The sequence below is a fragment of the Arvicanthis niloticus genome, unplaced genomic scaffold (assembly GCF_011762505.2).
Source record: "Arvicanthis niloticus isolate mArvNil1 unplaced genomic scaffold, mArvNil1.pat.X pat_scaffold_289_arrow_ctg1, whole genome shotgun sequence".
NCBI classification, from domain to species: domain Eukaryota; kingdom Metazoa; phylum Chordata; class Mammalia; order Rodentia; family Muridae; genus Arvicanthis; species Arvicanthis niloticus.
In genome coordinates this window covers 48,597-62,304 of record NW_023045948.1, presented here as the reverse complement: position 1 = coordinate 62,304, position 13,708 = coordinate 48,597, and the positions used below count along the sequence as shown (strand labels likewise).

General features: G+C 37.8%; 1 protein-coding gene across 1 annotated transcript in view; it reads left to right on the top strand.

The window, feature by feature from the left end:
• Positions 1-13,371, top strand: part of LOC117701871 (vacuolar protein sorting-associated protein 35) — a 36,258-nt gene extending 22,887 nt beyond the window's left edge. Inside the window, exons 11-17 of the mRNA XM_034493284.2 lie at positions 1,352-1,559; positions 2,753-2,908; positions 5,470-5,592; positions 9,522-9,701; positions 10,322-10,561; positions 11,614-11,757; positions 12,454-13,371. Of these exons, the coding sequence (XP_034349175.1) occupies positions 1,352-1,559; positions 2,753-2,908; positions 5,470-5,592; positions 9,522-9,701; positions 10,322-10,561; positions 11,614-11,757; positions 12,454-12,633 (1,231 nt within the window). The 3' untranslated portion in view covers positions 12,634-13,371. The remainder of the gene's footprint in view (positions 1-1,351; positions 1,560-2,752; positions 2,909-5,469; positions 5,593-9,521; positions 9,702-10,321; positions 10,562-11,613; positions 11,758-12,453) is intronic.
• Positions 13,372-13,708: the final 337 nt, after the last annotated feature.

Below are 13,708 nucleotides of genomic sequence, written 5' to 3'. Positions count from 1 at the left end.
CTTGTGAACTGAAAAAATAGTACAGATCTTTAACATAAGTAAGAGGAAATTTAACGATGTCTGTTTTCCCCTTTATCCCTCCAAGATGAGCTTGAAAGTAAAAGTTACTAAACTAACCCGAAATTCCAGTGTTTAAGGTCTTATAAATGCTAAAATATGCCTCAGCCTCAGAGAATGCTCCTCTACAGTATGCTGCCTGTTAAATTCAACTTGGTCTCCATGAGTCACCAGATAAGATTTTTCTTGATGGTTTTTGCATGGATTTTTCTCCTACGTTCTTTCTTCATAATAATTGCTATTTATCCTAGGAACCAATGTATCACTTAAAACAATTTTCCGAGAAACATCAAATTGTCAACAGTTACCTTAAGTGTCCCTGTAAGACCACTTGTTCATGCATTAGAAGCTGTTATCAATAGAACTGTAGTGGATAAAGAAGTGTGTGTATTTAAATAGGCATCTTTATCCTCTCTTTGACTTGCTTTTGTGTTTTGTTTTAAGATGGAATGTTGCTGTGTAGTCTAGGCTAGCTTAGAGCTTCTATTATCCTCCTACATACAGTAACTACAGGAGTAAGCCAGACCTGGCTATATTTGTTTTGAGAGGAGATCATTTTGAAACAGAAGAAATTAAGCGTATTATTTTCTCAATTTGCTTGACCTATTTCTTTAAATGTGTAAATGAATTTTTTAAAAACATTTTACTAGTTTGTGAATTTCACACCATGCACCCCAGTCCTATTCATCCCCCCCCATCCCCTCCAGCCTTGCAACCTCTCCTCAAAAAAATCTCGTGAAAGCTATAGTGTGTTACAGTGTATGTATCTCATGGTATACCCTTTTGTCCACACTTCTTTGCAAATGTTCATCGCAAAGACTCATTGGTCTGGTACAAGGCCTCTGGCTTCTGCTACCTCACTGGGACTCCTCTCAGATATTCTCTTGTTGTCATATGTCATGGAGATCTTGTAGTTTTGGATCTGTGGGATTGGGCCCCTTCATGTACTCCAGCAGTTCCATCAACAAATGTTGGAGTGGGCCAATTCAAAGCCCTGGGTCTGGGCCTGAGAGAGATCTGAGCTGGTCAGCCTGAGGGTTCTCCTGCTCTCCCCATCTTGGGGCTGGCTCACCAGCAACCCCTGGAAGCAGGGCCAGCTCTACCCTGTTGCCCAGGTTAGGTGCAGGACCTGTTTTCTTGAGTGTTGCAGCAGTTTTCCTACTCTCATGACCCTGGGGCCAACTCCTCTGCCTGCCATAGGTGGTAAAGATTTATTTTTTAAATATGTGAAACAAGTGCTCTGTTATAAAGATTAATTTTATTCATGAGAGGGTTGCTGTTTTTCTCTTTGTAGTATTGCTACCAGTAGTGCAGTTTCAAAGGAGCTTACCAGACTTTTGAAGATACCTGTTGATACTTACAACAATATATTAACAGTCTTAAAATTAAAGCATTTCCACCCACTTTTTGAGTACTTTGACTACGAATCCAGAAAGAGCATGAGCTGTTATGTGCTTAGTAATGTTCTGGATTATAACACAGAAATCGTCTCTCAGGACCAGGTAAGAGAATACAGATGTGCTCTTTTAGGGAAATAGAAAATACGGTTGATTAGGATTTTAGACATTGAGCTACAGATGCTGGTAATAATGAGGGAGGTAACATAATAATAAAAACTATGAATAGCTTATTTGTTATATAGAAGTTAAAAATTGGAGATGTACGTAGAATTATTAAATGCCTCTGAGTTCACCAAAAGGAGAATAACCACAGTTGATTAACATTTGGCATATCTCTTTTCAGATCTTTGTTCACAAATGTATACATTGGCCTATCAACTTTTCCATGCCTCTGGAACAACCCCCCTACCTCCTCCCAATTTTATGTTCTTGTCTTTTTTTAAAATTCAGTTCAATTATTACTGCCCATATGTGAATGGGTAGAGGGTCACCTGCTGGGAGTATATGCAACCTACCAGTGGTATACCCCACAGAAAGTGACTTTCCCGATTCAGCAGCCAGCATTTGCCAATAGCTAGTCAACTAGGGTCGGATCTTTGGGAACTTCCTTTCTATCCAGGATGAGTGTTGACTACTAGCTTCGGCAGGCAGTCACAACTACTATGGGAAGGTGCTATTTTGCAGTAGTCCTTGACCTCTGGCCCTTATAGTCTTTCTGTTCCCTCGTCGGTGTTCCCTGATCCTTGTTGGGGAGGGAATATGCCAGAGACATGCTATTTAGGGCTTAACACTCCATAGTCATTTGTTTTCTACCCTTTGAGTTGTACTAACTGTTATCCACTGCAAAAAGAAGTGTCATTGAAAGGGAGGAAACTATAATAATCTGTGGGTGGGAGGGTAGGTATTTAGAAGGCACTGTGTTACTATGTCCATTTAGCAAAATAATAGTAGTACATTCTGCCTTAGGCCTCTTACTTCATAATCCTTGAGTTCTTTGCCAGGTTTGCAGTACCAGGCATGAATTCCACCCCGTGGAATAAACCTTAAGTCCAAGTAGAAAACCATTGGTGTTTCCTAAACCATTCATTCTACTATTGTACCAATGGGCTAATTTTGCCAAACTGGTTGTTACTGTAGCTTAAAAGGTTCACAGCTGTGTGAGACTGTTTATACCAACTTTTTACAAAAAACCTGAATTATTTTGCTGATACTGTTTCATTATGTATACACTTAGCAACTGTTACCTTTTTTTGTTGATGGTTTAACGCTAATATTATCTACTTTCTATGTTGCAGGTAGATTCCATAATGAATTTGGTGTCCACATTGATTCAGGATCAGCCAGACCAACCTGTAGAAGACCCCGATCCAGAAGACTTTGCTGATGAACAGAGCCTGGTTGGCCGGTTTATTCATCTTCTACGTTCTGATGATCCTGATCAGCAGTACTTGGTATGAGTTCTCTCTTACTGTAACCTTGCATCACACAGATGAGCAGAGAAGTGTTTAAGGCGGTTTAATGCAGCTTTTGCGTTAGTTTAAGGTGTTGAAAAACTTGCTACTGAGTTAAAATTTATGGCTTTAAAAATTATTTACTTATTTAGTTGGCTTCAAAATTATGATCCTGCTGCCTTAGCTTCCTGAGTGCTACAATTTCAGGTGTGTATACCATGCACAGCTGGGGTTTATTTTTATAGAAATGAGTAACTAAACTGTTGGCACTCAAAGAACAAGTCAGGTATTCCAGCTTCTGTTTCTTTTTCAACAGTGTACGTTTAGAGTGTGTAGTTGCTTATCATAATAAATGTCATGAGACATAAAGTCTGATAGGAAGATGTTTATTTGTCGGATGAAAATGTACGAAGGACTTTAAAGTTTAGAAATCAGTCAAAGCTTTCTCTTTTTCATAGTCCTTAGTTAATCTTTATGAAATGAAGATTTAAATGTGGCCTAAGGAGGTCTGCTGGCATCTGATAATGTATAATAAGAGGCTGGTTTCTGTAGAGTGGTAGCCTTTGATTTGGCTTAGGGAGAGGTTTGTTATGCACTATGTGATCAGTACAGTTTTTGAATACTGAAGTATTTTAAGTTGTTTGCTCCCCCATATCTTTGTGTTTGGGGGGGGGGAGATTGCTCTCATTTTCTGTGTCACGTGTGGTAGTAATTGTGACTGATTGGTTATGTTTGTATGTTTCCATATCAAAGAAATTCACAAGACCCCAAATATATCACATATTTTATGTGAATTCTTTGATTATCCTCTTTAGTGTTTGTATTTGCATGTTTATGTAGATGCACCTAAAGGCGTCCGGTATCTTCCCCAAGGTGCTCTTCATTGTATTTTTCTAGGCAGGGTTCCTCAATGAGCTGCATGGAGTCAATCTGCTTCTGCCTTCCCAGCACTGGGACTGCAGTTGTATGGCTCCGCCTGACCTTTTATGTAGATGTTGGGAATCCCGAACTCAGTCCTCAGGCTTGTGCTGGATAGAAGCATTTTCTGACTGAACCATCTGCCCAATCCTTTGGTTTTCTTTCTCTTTTCTTCTTTTCTTTCTGAACCATCTCTACGTTTGTTTCACATGGCTTTTTAAATTATATTGGTATTTTTTGTAATTTAAATGTGCTTAGAAAGTTTGATCTACCTGTAAGGATAAATAATTAAGTTTATAGGAAGATCTAAAAGATCAGAATTTAGACAACCCCCAACAGCTAGAACAGGCTTTATTTAATTCCAGAAAGGTGGTTTCTCTAATTCTGGCCAACTAATCAGGGCATAGGACCCAGTCACTCAGTGGTTAGCTTTCAGGAGACTGGGGGATTACATGTAGCCTTAGGCTGGGGTTTTCAAAGCTAAGGATAGGAAAGGTGGAAAGGGGAATTTAGATGGTTTCCTTAGATAATCTGTTTTTTTGTTTGTTTGTGTTTTGTTTTTGGAGACTGTAGGGTCTGTCATCTCGGCAACCACAAGGTGTCTGAGGCAGCTGCTTTGCCTCTGCAGTCCCCAATAGCTGGCTTCCTGGAGCTCTGAGCTCAGTTTAGAGCCTTGGCTTTTAGGAATGATTCTCCTTCTGGTAATACATACAACACACACACACACACACACACACACACCCCACAGCTGTTTTCCTATAATTGCCTATTTTTTTGAGCACATACTTTGTGCAAGGTATTGATGACACAATTGAAACTTTGTGTCATTTAATCTTCCCAACAGTTTTATAGGCGTATGCTACCTTATTTTTCAAGTGAAATTTGGGCTAAGAGGAAGGTAGTAGTTGTATGAGACTTATCCTTGGGAGATGCAACTCCAGACATCTATTTACTGCATTAGGAATTGATTTCAGACTCACATAATGTTCAATTTGGCCAACTAGTGAGTTTATTGGGATTACTTACAAGTGCATAGGCAGTGAGAAGGTGGAGTTATTCACAGGAATAGGGCTGTCCCAAAGACATAACTGAAAATCCCACTTTGGTACTGGTGACTGCTTATTAGAGCTGCATTCCTGGACCTCTGCATGGTGGGAGGCTGCTTTCATGTTGGAGAAGCTCCTCCAAGCAGCCTTGCTGGTCAGTCTCCACCAGCATGGTTTACTGTTCCTTGAGTAGGGGCCTTTGTCTTACAAGTTTCAGCTATCTGGGACTTGTAAGTTTATTACTTCCTGAATCTTAGGAGCTTTTCTCCAGGATGGAATGTTTCAACAGATTGCTACACAGCAGCAGTAAAGTAGACAGTACTAGAATCTACTTTTAGTGTAAGTCTTATTTGCTTCATCAGCCTACATTCTTTATCACATATGAAAAGAGCATATATCTGTTCGTGACTAGTTACTTGTGTAAGCTTCCAGCTTGCTTGTATATAAAATGGGTTAGTATTTTAGAGTGCTTAATATAGGAAGTGTGTAGCTCAATAAAGCTTGGTCTATCATAAAACAGTAGAAGTATAGAGTTCCCATGTAATTTTGTAAACAATCCTAGTGTGGAAAATTATTTTTAAATTTTTTCTTTGTCAGATTTTGAATACTGCACGAAAACATTTCGGGGCTGGTGGGAATCAGCGGATTCGCTTCACACTGCCGCCTTTGGTATTTGCAGCTTACCAGTTGGCTTTTCGATACAAAGAGAATTCTCAAATGGTAGGTTTACTTTGAAATTTGTCACTACATTTTTTTCATTTTCTTTATTGTATCTTCTAAGTTGTAGAAAGCTCAAGCACACACACAAAAGTAGGTGATAATGATACCAGATCTCATTTTCAGGAACTCCTGATTCATTCATTACTCACCCTTTGCTGTTCTTAACTGACACTGGTGAACTGCACACTGGCTGAGAAATCACATAACAGCACTTGGAAGTATGAGACTGAATCAGTTCGAATTGATGCTGAAACTTTTCCTTAGAGTCTGAATCAGTGTAACTTTGCCTGTTAATAAGGTCCAGCATTGTATAATCACTTCTCAAAAAAGCTTGTAATTAAATAATGTTATGAATTGCATGCAAGTAATCTATGAGATGATTTCTTTCTAAAGTAGAATCCTGGCTTGTCTTATAGAAAATACCTCAGTCTCATATATATGGAAGTTGAACATTCAGGTTTATGTTAAGGAATAAAGCTCAGTAAACTTGATTTCTAATATTTTTTAAAAAACATTTTTATCTTAATACTTTTACCAACTTATGTACTAGGTTTTTGTCAGGATAGCTTTGTTCTATTTTCCAGCACTTTATGACTAGGTATTTGTCACTATAACAATAAAAGTAGTCATATTATGAAGCTATAATGATCAAAATGGTATAGTACTAATAGAAATATATACAAATAAACCATCGGAATTGAGGAGTTATCCAGAAAACCAAGCATATGTGATCAGATTATCTGTTTTTGTTTGTTTTGTTGTTGTTGTTCTGAGATAAGGTTTCTCTGTGCAGACTAGGCTGGCCTCAAACTCAGAGATCCACCTGCCTCTTCTGTCAAGTGCCAGGATCAAAGGTGTGCACCACCCTGCTCCATCTAGGGGATCATCTTCCTTAAATCTCTATTCTATGCCAGAAACACAAGGGGAAAAGGGCAGTTTTTAATGAAGGGAACCAGAAAACTGGATATCCACTTGTAGCAGAATGGAATTGGATCTTTATCTCGCATCATGCACAAAAAATAAACTCAAAATGGATTAGGGAACTAAACCTTGATCTTGTTATTGATTTTAGGGAGAGGGGATACTAAAAGCATAGGCCACAAAAGCAAAAATAGACAAATAGATTGTATAAAACTAAAAAGTTTTACACAGCAAAGGAAACAGCAGTGCAATGAGATAGTATATGGAATGGAACAAAAATTTGTAAACCATACATTTTATGAGGGGCTAGATCTAAAATGAGCACTGAGCTGGAGAGATGGCTCAGTGGTTATCACTCTTGCAGAAGACCTGAGTTTGAATACTAGCATCCACATGGTGGATACAATTATCTTTAACTCCAGTTTGAGGTATCTTTTCATGCCCTTCTTACCTCTATGGGCACCAAGCATGCATACAATATGCTTACATACATACAAGCAAAGCAGTCATCATAAAATAAAAATAAATCTTAACACCCCATAAAACAAAATAAGAAACTTACTTCAATAGTAAGAAAATAAATAACTGGATCAAAAAATGGACAAATGATGCCAGTCTGGGCTACATAATGAAGCTCTGTCTCTAAAACAACAAATAATAAATATAGACAAAGGACCTGAGTAGAAATTTCACCAAGGAGCACATACAGATGACAGTAGGTCTCAGAAAAGACACTGAGTAGCATTAATCATGACTCATCTTTAGTGGGCTATTATCAAAGAGACAGGAGAATGGCTGGAGATGTAGCCTCACTGTATGCACAAAGCTTTAGGATTACTCTTTGACATCACATACAAACAAAAAACCCCTCATGATGTGGTGAAAGGGACCACTGTTAGAATATAAATATAGTGTAGTCATTATAGAAAATAGTATGGGCCAGGCATGGTGGTACACACCTTTAATCACAGCACTCAGGAATCAGAAGCAAGTGAATCTCTTGAGTTTGAGGTTAATCTGGTTCACAAAGTGGCATCCAGGACAGATAGGGTTCTTACACAGAAAAATCCTGTCTCAAAAATAAAAGAAAGAAAAGAAGAAGGAGGAGAAGGAAAAGGAAGGAAGGAGACAGACAGACAGTGTGGAGACTACTCCAAAAATTAATAGTTGGACTGAAGTGTAGCTCAGTGTTAGAGTACATTATTGGATAAATATTCATAGAGGATGAAACCAGTTTCTGTTACCAAGAGACTGTATACTTTCATGTTCATTGTAGCATTATTTACAGTGGCCATGGCCAAACACCTCAGTGGTGGGTAATGAAAACATGATGTGTATATACATATACATCTGTGCATATATATACTGGAACATTATTCTAATGAATAAAATGAAAGAAACATTTGTGACCATGTAGATAGCCCTGGAAGATAGCATGCTGAGTAAAATAAACCAGTTACTAAAGGATACCTATCTCACATGTCTAATCTAAAACTGTCAGCAGTAAACCAGTGGTTGGCAAATTGTACAGAATGTTATCAGGTGAAAAAATTTGAGGACCAACAAAAAAGTAAAGGGGAAACAGGATTTAAGACACCTTCCCCAAGTAACAACTAGTGTTTATATTGTAACAAGGACTACATACTTGGATTATTATATTTAATCCTTGTAACAAGTAAAGAGAACTTACTAGTTTTATAGAAGTTTGGATGGTATAGCATGATAAAGTATTTAACCTCACTGGTATTTACAACTTTCTGGAAATTAGATGGCAAAGGGAAAAGAAAAGTAATTTTCAGCAATGGCGATGTCAAGGATGTAATCTAATAGAGGTAGAAATGTGAATTACTACTACATTTGTAGTATGCTGCCAGTGTGTAACTGTAGTGTTATAAATACAGTAATTTCTCTTCTAAGATTTTACACTAAGAGATAATCAGGAAAGTTTTTAAAACTTGATTATGTTTTTTATTATTCTGTGTATGATGGATTGGGATGATGCTGTGGTGTGCATGTGGAGGGTGAAGGATGAGTTTGTAGAGTCCGTTCTCTCCCTCTACATTAGGAGCTCCAGGATTGAGCTCAGGTTATCTGATTATGGCAAGTGTTTGTACCTGCGAAGTCATAGCACTTGGCACATAATTAGGGTATTAATAAAGCTTTGTATATATACTGACCATTCAGTATGTTTTCACAGATGCTTTTTAAAGGGGAACAGTATAACCAATTAGATTATAAATGAGTTGAAGGGATATTTCCTTGTCAAAATAATATTAAATAGGGCTGGAGAGAGATGGCTCAGGGGTTAAGAGCACTGACTGCTCTTCCAAAGGTCCTGAGTTGAATTCCCAGCAACCACATGGTGGCTCACAACCATCTGTAAGAGGATCTGATACCTTCTTCTGGTATATCTAAAAACAGCCACAGTGTACTTATATAAATATAATAAATCTTTTTAAAAAATACTAAATAACTTTATTATGAGAAAACTTGTCTTGACAAGAAGTTACATACAAATTGGTTGTAGTATGAAACCAGTTTTAACTTTTTTTTCAGTGATCTGTTTTAAAGTAAACACAAAACTATACAAATATCTCCACTATATTTATGTAGAATAAAAGTGGACTGGAAGACATTAACAACTGTGTTACCAGGATTGATTGTATTTTCTAAGTTTTTTTTGTGTGTGTGTGTGTGTGTGTGTGTGTGTGTGTGTGTGTGTGTGTGTGTGTGTATGTGTATTATTTTCTTCAATTTAGGGATGTTGCTTTTCTAATCATAAAAAGAAATATCAGATCTATATAAATTACAGAAGCAACAGCTTTAGATGGGTTTAGTTTTTAAGGAGACATCCTGCTTGGTTTACTTCTGTGTTTCATAAATGAGGGAGAAGAAAAATGACAGAGAAACTGAACTCAGATTCAGTACTTTTGCTTAGAGGTTTATTAGAAATTTTCAGTAGAATGAACAAATTACCCTTGAACTTGATAGGTTTTTTCCTGTTTCAGGATGACAAGTGGGAAAAGAAATGCCAGAAGATTTTTTCATTTGCTCACCAGACGATTAGTGCTTTGATTAAAGCTGAGCTGGCTGAATTACCACTGAGACTTTTTCTTCAAGGAGCGTTAGCTGCTGGAGAAATTGGCTTTGAAAATCATGAAACAGTAGCATATGAATTTATGTCCCAGGTGAGCTCTCTCTTCTTTCTTGGGTTTTCCTGTTCAATTTGTTGGGTTCAGTCACTGGTCTGTTATTTTTGAGGTAATACACTTGGTGTTAACTAGTTTACTGTTTTTTGACAGGGTCTCAATATGTAGACCTGACTGATACAAACTCGGACTCACCTGTCTCTGCCTCCTGAATGCTGGGATTAAAGGCGTGTGCCACTATATGTGGCACTCTCTTTTATCTTTTAATATATGACTAACTCTATCTGACCATGTGGGAATCTTTTCATATGGTAGACACATTGCCTGTGTAGTATAGCAAAATTGTTGAGTTGCCAGGAACTGAAGAAACCCAAGATTTACTAGTGGGTAGCTGTGAATGTATTTCATGAACAAAACATTCCTGTGGTTAGTTCAGTTGAGAAGTATCAGCTCAAAAAAGTTGGATTAAGTTTCTTAATTTTAACCTGTTATCAGCCTTTCCATTTTGGCTGTAGCTTGTGTCTCTTCACTGAAAGGTACACCATGCACTGGTGTGAATGGCACTTGGACCCTTCGCACAGAATGGGGTTTGGAAGAACTTTGGAAAGTGCTCCTGTTGATGGTTGATTTATAAGTATTCTTTGTTCTATGTATACCAGGCATTTTCTCTATATGAAGATGAAATAAGTGATTCTAAAGCACAGCTGGCTGCTATCACTTTGATCATTGGTACTTTTGAGAGGATGAAATGCTTCAGTGAAGAGAATCATGAGCCCTTGAGAACTCAGTGTGCACTTGCTGCATCAAAACTTCTGAAGAAACCAGATCAAGGCCGAGCTGTGAGCACATGCGCACATCTCTTTTGGTCTGGCCGAAACACAGACAAAAATGGGGAAGAGGTAAGGTTCCTCTTGATTGTTGGAGGAGATAGATTTGGTAACAGGATTGGTCACCTATCGTTGTGCTTTAGAAGTAGAACATTGGGAGCTCGGAAATCTGACAATTGCTTTGCTTTATTAGAGGAAGTGAATGGGTCGTGGTGTCAGCATTTTACCCTGTGGTAAAGAGGATATGTTTAGAGCAACTGTTGTAGCTGGCGTATGCTACTTTGTGGGTTCTTTTTTCTTCCACTTTCTCCTCCCCTTTTTTTCTACTCTTTCAACTCCCTAATAGTAAATAAGAGAGAAAAAAGAATATAGGGGAAAGAGGGCAAGTTAGACTACTTCCTGCTGATTAGGGATGTCGAATTCCTTAGGGCAAGTTTGATCTTCGCTGTCAGGATATCTAATTTCTTCTTCGAGTCTTTTTGTGCATCACTACTTAACAAACTGACCAACAGCAACCAACCAACAACCCTGCTTCTCTGGGCCCTAGCATTTATATACTATCTGAAAAGTCCCCAGAATTCCAAACATCACACACTTGCAGAAACTACCTACAGCTGGCAAATTCACATCCCTGCTAGAACACAAGGCACCATCATAGTCAGCTGCTGTGGACAATCTGGAGCAGCTCCCATATCTCACATCTGGAACCCAAAGCATATTCTTAAAATATTTCTGTAATTCTTTTAAAGAAACCAAAAGTTGTCACTACAGTGTGCTTACTACTAGTTGTAATTTTCTTTTGGTTTGTTTATTTTGAGTTGGGGTCTCTGTATGTAGCTTTGGGTGTCCTGAAACTCACTCTGTAAATTAGGTTGGCTTTGGACTCACACAGAGACCCATCTTACCTGTCTCTGTCTCCTTAGTACTGGGTTAAAGTTAGATATTTGCTGTCACACCTGTCACCAGTTCTGTTTTTAAATACAGTTGCTTTGTTTTAGGGTTCCATTTTGTTGTGTCCTTTGTAGCATAAAAGAGCCTTACAGTGTTGTGTTTCTTTGATGGCAATAAAATGGGATATTTCTCATTCATTAATCCTTTTAATATTTTCATGCCCTTTATTTTAGCTTCATGGAGGTAAAAGGGTCATGGAGTGCCTAAAGAAGGCACTAAAAATAGCAAATCAATGCATGGACCCCTCTCTACAAGTTCAGCTCTTTATAGAGATTCTGAACAGGTACATCTATTTCTATGAAAAAGAAAATGATGCGGTAAGTGAAATAGCTCTCTCTTTCTGTACATTTGATACTTTTAATTTGTGAAATTTTTAACTTTGCTTAGTCTACCTGCAATCTACTTCTATTACCCAGAATCCTTTTCTGTCTGCACAGATTGTACAATTAAGAAAATACACATTGCCAACTTGTGGGCTTGATTTTGTCATTGTGTAGCAGTTCATAGTCATTCCTAAGGGCATTGTCCATTTGGAGCACTGTGGTAATAATTAGGATTTTTAGGTTAGGGGCTGGAGAGATGACTCAATGGTTAAGAGCACTGACTGCTTTTCCAGAAGACCTGGGTTCAATACCCAGCACCCACATGGCAACTCACAACTGTCCATAACTCCAGGATCCAACACCCTCACACAGTCATCCCTCACATAGACATACATTCTTACAATGCACATAAAATAGAAATAAATACATTAAAAAAGGAGTTTTAGGTTAAATACAATTTTGGTTTTTGTTCTTTTGCTGGTTTATGTTGCTCTATAGTTTGAGTTTTTACAATTCTTGCCTTTTTCCTTAATGAATAGCTAATTGATGTTGCTTAAACTAAGAATCATATTCTCATCTGTTTTTCATAATTACTCAGATATTTGATAAAAGTAATACAAGTTCCTTAAAACAGTGCTACTAAATTTTCTTTTGTGACACATGCCTGCTACACAATTATTCTTTTTGTAGGTAACAATTCAGGTCTTGAACCAACTTATTCAAAAGATTCGAGAAGATCTCCCAAATCTTGAGTCCAGTGAAGAAACAGAGCAAATTAACAAGCATTTTCACAACACGTTGGAGCACTTGCGCTCAAGACGGGAATCACCAGAGTCTGAGGGGCCAATCTATGAAGGTCTCATCCTTTAAAAGAAGACAGCTCAGTATCCTCCTTTCTACACATCAGAAAGGGCTTAACTAGGTCTCCCTTCCATAGATTGTGCCTTTCAGAAATGCTGAGGTAGGTTTCCCATTCCTTACCTGTGATGTGTTTACCCAGCACCTCCAGACACCTTCAGGACCTTAACTCACTTCATACTTGTTTAAGTCTGTCTGATCACCCCAAGTAGCATGACTGACCCGCTCTTTCAACTTCTGTGATTCGTGAAAATTGAAAGCAAAACCCACTTATTCTGGATACTAATGGAGCTCTTCTTTCTTAATTTTATTTTGATGCATTGTTGATTGTGTATTTTCTTCATTAAATGGGGAATACTAACCCAAACATACTTGTTTCTTTGTTCTCTGGTCCTGTCTGAGATTACTTTAGAGGACAGGAGTACTGTGTGTGAATTCAGCTTGGGCTTTCCCTGAATGCAAGACAAAGCCTATGTGTAATATATTCCCTACAACTAGAATATATTAATGCATGTCGAAGAATTTTAAAGCACCATGGTCAGAAGCAGAAGCTATATTTTGCATATTTGGACTCAGCTATCCACTAAGAACTATGCCATCATCTGGATACATCAAAGTAATTTGATTCTATAAAATAGAAATTTTGTGACTTAATGTAATTTATGTATAACCTCCATATTGTAAATTTATTTGAAATGCATCACAACTACAACTTTTTCATCAATGAAATAATAAAGTTGCTGTTAACAATTTTGGATTATTTTTGTTTTTTGTACAATTGATGAAGGAAACTAGTAGATTACCTGTGGAGTGAGTGCCATGTAGTCTCATGCTTATTGAATTCTCTTATTTAATGCTGAAGGCCAATTTTGATAGGTTGAGTAACCTAAGGAGGAGGCATGAAGTCAGTGATTAATCAGTCAGTAAACTTTTTCTCTTAGGGATTAAAACTTAATTTTCTGGGGCCAATGAAAAAGGGAGAAAACACACACACACACACACACACACACACACACACACACACACACACGGTACATGAAACAAGGCTCCAACAAGCTCCACCAACTTTATTTTTCTCTTAGCCTTT